This window comes from Melanostigma gelatinosum, assembly GCF_949748355.1.
Source record: "Melanostigma gelatinosum genome assembly, chromosome: 13".
Classification (NCBI taxonomy): Eukaryota; Metazoa; Chordata; class Actinopteri; order Perciformes; family Zoarcidae; genus Melanostigma; species Melanostigma gelatinosum.
This window is the reverse complement of record NC_136646.1, coordinates 25,825,588-25,831,682: the sequence shown is the minus strand read 5'-3', so window position 1 is coordinate 25,831,682 and position 6,095 is coordinate 25,825,588. Positions and strand designations below refer to the sequence as shown.

Genomic DNA, 6,095 nt, shown 5'->3' with positions numbered 1-6,095 from the left:
ATTATATTGTTATATTATTATATAATTTCGTTGTTATATTATTATATTGTTATATTGTTAATTATTATATTTTTATATTATTATATTGTTATATTATATTATTATTTTTATTATATTGTTATATTATTATATTACTTAATTATTATATTATTATATTATTATATTGTTATATTGTTATATTGTTATATTATTATATTATTTTATTATTATATTATTATATCGTTATGTTATTATATTGTTATATTGTTATATTATTATATTATTACATTGTTATATTATTATATTATTATATTGTTATATTATTATATTGTTATATTATTATATTATTATATCGTTATGTTATTATATTGTTATATTATTACATTGTTATATTATTATATTATTATATTTTTATATTATTATATAATTCTATTATTATATTATTATATTGTTATATTATTATATTATTTTATTATTATATTATTATATTATTATATTATTATATTGTTATATTGTTATATTGTTAATTATTATATTGTTATATTATATTATTATTTTTAGTATATTAATATATTATTATATTATTATATTATTATATTATTTTATTATTATATTATTATATTGTTATATTATTATATTATTTTATTATTATATTATTATATTGTTGTATTATTATTAGTGCTGGGCAAGTTAACACGTTAATTTCGCGTCAAAGCATTCATTAATTAACGCCGACAATTATTTTATCGCGGGCTAACGCATTTTCTAAATTTAGTATTCAAATTTTTATTATTTTTTCATTTTTTATTGAAAGACAATAGACAATACATAGACATAACAACAAGAGGATGACAAGAACAGTGGGATAAAAGCCAGCAAACATCCTATCGTCAGACACTTACACTTCAGCGCACCTAAAAATCCACCGTAAACGCATTGAAACTCACAGATCGGGAGCGAAGGACTTTGAAAGTTAACGGAAACATTCACGTGAGACAACATCCGGTTTTCAGAAGAAGATGCCAACAAAGTATGAATTATATTCACATTAAGTATGAAACATGCTGCCTGCATCTCGTGAACCAAATGTTATTGCCCTTTAGTTCATAGAGCAGTACTTTCAAAATAAAAGTGCAGAATACACTACTTTTGAATTCATTGTTGAACTTTGCCATAACAATGCGATTAATCGCAAAAAATCCATGTGATTAATCGCGATTAAATCATTTGACCAGCACTAATTATTATATTATTATATTGTTATGTTATATTATTATTAGTGCTGGGCAACGATTACAATTTTAATCGTGATTAATCTTATTGTTATCGGCAAAGTGCAATAATGAATTCAAAAGTAGTGTATTGCGCAATTTTATTTTATAGTACTGCTATATGAACAAACGGTCAATAACATTTGGTTTAAACACTTTAAACACATCAGGTTGTTGTTAGCAGCAGTATTCCCTTTACACAGTAGCAGTTATAACACAGTTATGATTCTTCATGTGTGTAATAAATACAATTTAAATATACTTCTTGAAAACTGAAACCCTATCTACATCATGTTTTTATGTTTGTTAAATTATCAGTAGCGATAATTAAATGATGCTTATTATACATATTACAAACAAAACACTTTAAAATCTCTAAAACAATAATTTAAATGAATCATTTCTTTTTAGCTTTTCTTGGTATTGTGGTCAGCCACACATGCAATGCTGATGACCGTAATATGTGTGGTATTTGTTATAAATGTACTTTGGTACATAGAGGGTGATAAGAAGCTGTACAGGGAGGGACTTAGGACCCAGGGGAATGTAGGTGAAGGAAACAGGAAGAGACCGAACTGATGCCACACAAACAGCTGTTCACCACTCGCTGCCTGGTTCTTGTGTTTAAAATGTCCGCTTTATAAAAAAAAATTTAAACTGCGTTAACGCGCGATAATATAATTGGCGTTAATTAATGAATGCGTTAACGAGATATTAACGCGTTAAATTGCCCAGCACTAATTATTATATTGTTATTGGAATAATTAGAACAAATAGTAATCCATTTTTCAGCTTAATAAAAGTATTCTTCTACATGTAGAATATTTATTGAAACTATAGAATAAGTTAAAGTCTGTTAATCTAGAATTTAAATTCTAGATTAATTCAATACTTGATGGTTGTTAAACTCACTAAAATCAGAAATTGCACAATAAAAGCGTTCAGGGCACCTGGAACCTCTTTTGAAGATACATTTTTACATCCTGTAGAATTGTTTTGATTAACAGATTTAATTTCACATGAATAAAGATAAAAATAATATTCACATTTAACTGGTGATTTCGTGTTGCCATGACAACAAGAATAAGGTGTGTTGATATGAAAACATTCATCCTTTGTTGTTTGTGTTTACACAAGTTAAAGAAGAGGAAAATGATGAAGGAGACTCACTTGTCCTCACTGGTTCTCCCCCTCATCTCCTCTGAAGGTTCATGCAGTCACAGGAAGCATGCAACGGGGGGGGGGGGGGGGAGGAGGAGGAGGAGGAGGAGGAAGAAACAAAAGGGCACAAATATGAAAAATAAAAGGATGAAAAATAATAACAGAAACATCAACGTGCAGAGAGACGATGACATCATGCAGAACAAACATGACTTATAATAAAAAATAATAATAAAATGAAACTGTTTTTATTCATGTGTTAAAGCTGCATCCTCTCTAGTGTCCACCAGGGGGCGACTCCTCTGGTTGTATAGAAGTCTATGAGAAAATGACTCTACTTCTCTCTTGATTTATTACCTCAGTAAACATTGTAAACATGAGTTTATGTCTCAATCTCTAGTTTCAAGTCTTCTTCAATACAGCATGATGTTCATTTAGTACATTATGGTCCATTTAGAGTCACACAGACCATAAAGCAGGGGATGCTTTAGGGCGGGGCTACACGCTGATTGACAGGTCTCTACCAGAGACGTATATGCCGTCTCTACGTCACTCCTCAGTCCAGATATGGTCACTTCCTGTTCACTGGTTGATAAAAAAACAAGATGATGATGGACAAATCGCTGAACTAGAGGCTTCAAAACATCCACAAACCAACGAGAAACATCCCATAACGTCTACGTCCACTTCTTATGGAGGACAGTCTGTGGTTATAGAACTCTTTCTATCTGACAGCAGCGATCAGGAAGTCTTACTTTCGTCCGGGTTCGGGGCGGCCAGGATGGCACTGTGCTGCTTCTTGACCTGCTCCACATCCTCCGATAGCTTTTCTATACAGCCTCTGATCTCCTCCACCTGTACACACACACACACACACACACACACACACACAGAAATCAAAATGTATCGAATTAGTTAAAACTCTGGCTGCTTCTAAAAGAAGCTTTGATTAGTTTGTGAACACGTTACTGTCCTCATAACATCTGTGAACATGTTACTGTCCTCATAACGTCTGTTTGTGAACACGTTACTGTCCTCATAACATCTGTGAACATGTTACTGTCCTCATAACGTCTGTTTGTGAACACGTTACTGTCCTCATAACATCTGTGAACACATTACTGTCCTCATAACATCTGTGAACATGTTACTGTCCTCATAACGTCTGTTTGTGAACACGTTACTGTCCTCATAACATCTGTGAACATGTTACTGTCCTCATAACGTCTGTTTGTGAACACGTTACTGTCCTCATAACATCTGTGAACACGTTACTGTCCTCATAACATCTGTGAACACGTTACTGTCCTCATAACATCTGCGAACACGTTACTGTCCTCATAACATCTGTGAACACGTTACTGTCCTCATAACATCTGTGAACATGTTACTGTCCTCATAACGTCTGTTTGTGAACACGTTACTGTCCTCATAACATCTGTGAACATGTTACTGTCCTCATAACGTCTGTTTGTGAACACGTTACTGTCCTCATAACATCTGTGAACATGTTACTGTCCTCATAACGTCTGTTTGTGAACACGTTACTATCCTCATAACATCTGTGAACATGTTACTGTCCTCATAACGTCTGTTTGTGAACACGTTACTGTCCTTATAACATCTGTGAACATGTTACTGTCCTCATAACGTCTGTTTGTGAACACGTTACTATCCTCATAACATCTGTGAACACGTTACTGTCCTCATAACATCTGTGAACACGTTACTGTCCTCATAACATCTGTGAACACGTTACTGTCCTCATAACATCTGTGAACATGTTACTGTCCTCATAACATCTGTGAACATGTTACTGTCCTCATAACATCTGTGAACATGTTACTGTCCTCATAACGTCTGTTTGTGAACACGTTACTGTCCTCATAACGTCTGTGAACACGTTACTGTCCTCATAACATCTGTGAACATGTTACTGTCCTCATAACGTCTGTTTGTGAACACGTTACTGTCCTCATAACGTCTGTTTGTGAACACGTTACTGTCCCCATAATGTAGGTGTGAGAACAACTGATAAAGGAAAATATAAATTCAGCATTTTGAGTTTGATGCTTTGTGTAATTTAAACAACTTAAATGAACATGAAATGGATTTATTAGTCTTAAATATCTGATTAAAGTTTTATTGTCAATGAAGACATTTTGAAAAGAGAACGAAGTGTCAGATCTTCAGATCTGGGATCAGTTCACAGGAAGTCAGTCAGTCTTCAGATCTTCAATCAGATTACGGAGAATCCAATTTAGAAAAACTTCCTGCTTCAGATTCTCCAGAACGACTTCAGAACAAACCGATTTGTTAAAGAACGATACCCGGAGTCATCAAACTGCTGACAGAGAAAGTAAAAGCTCTTTTCTTTTGACTTAAAATGTCTCCTAAATTCTGTTTTAGCTTTGTGTTGTCTTCCAAACTTTATGTATTTTCACATATTTTCACGCGGTTTCACTTGTTTTCACTTGTTTTCACGTGTTTTCACGCGGTTTCACGCGGTTTCACGCGGTTTCACGCGGTTTCACTTGTTTTCACTTGTTTTCACTTGTTTTCACGTGTTTTCACGTGTTTTCACTTGTTTTCACGCGGTTTCACTTGTTTTCACGTGTTTTCACGTGTTTTCACGCGGTTTCACGTGTTTTCACGTGTTTTCACTTGTTTTCACTTGTTTTCACGTGTTTTCACGTGTTTTCACTTGTTTTCACGTGTTTTCACTTGTTTTCACGTGTTTTCACGTGTTTTCACGTGTTATCACTTGTTTTCACGTGTTTTCACTTGTTTTCACGTGGTGTCACGCGGCTTCATGTGGTTTCGTGGGTTTCTCGCGTCTCACCTGTTCGAAAAACTCATCCATGAAGTGGTCCCGGTCCACCTGCACCACCTCTTCATCATCATCGCTGTCCTTAGCCTGAAGAGATATAGGAGACACATTATGTCATGTAACGCCGAGTCATCACTTTCATTCAGTTTGACAGACAGACAGAGACAGACAGAGAGACAGGTAAAACAGACTAAAGCGACGGCTCAATGAAAGTAAACAGTTCTCAGCTACACTGATTGGATTTCTATTGTTGTTGATGTGTGTGTGTGTGTGTGTTTAACTGAAATGTTAATGGCAGACAGTAAAAAGCTCTTCAATGTTTCAAACAGCAGACAAAGGAACAAAAGATCTGATCTCAACAACAACAGAGACAGACAGGTGGAGACAGACAGACAGACAGACAGGTGTGTGACTGCATAGAAAGAGGCGAGACAGGTAAGGTCACACAAATGCAGATGAGGAAAGCTTTTAAAGAAGCATGCTAACGTTAGCATCTCATCTCCATTACAACTCATATGAAACACAAGCTAGCATGCTAACAGGCTAACCGCCTTTCCTCTCGTTAGCAGCTAACGTGCTCCAGAAAAAGAATCTCCGCCTCCACCAACTCAAACCGTTTAACAACAACAACAGGGCTGCTTCTCTTAAAAACATTTAAAACTCTGAATGTGACTTCATTCTTCAGCCTCCATCAACAACTCTCTGTTGATATTTAGCATCGTAGCTGGCATGGTAAACATGTGCTAGCATCCCTCTCTGTCTGCATCGGACTGCAGTCATTGTGTGCCCCCCCCCCCCCCCACCCTGCGTCACTCTGGCTGCAGAGACTCAGAAGGACAAACAGGATAATATCA

General features: G+C 34.9%; 1 protein-coding gene across 1 annotated transcript in view; it reads right to left on the bottom strand.

Annotated features, from left to right (window-relative positions):
- stx1b (syntaxin 1B) overlaps positions 1 to 6,095 on the bottom strand; it is a 69,165-nt gene that overhangs the window by 31,678 nt on the left and 31,392 nt on the right. Inside the window, exons 2-3 of the mRNA XM_079282192.1 lie at positions 5,254 to 5,328; positions 3,167 to 3,266 (exon numbers count right to left, since the gene is read on the bottom strand). Of these exons, the coding sequence (XP_079138318.1) occupies positions 3,167 to 3,266; positions 5,254 to 5,328 (175 nt within the window). The remainder of the gene's footprint in view (positions 1 to 3,166; positions 3,267 to 5,253; positions 5,329 to 6,095) is intronic.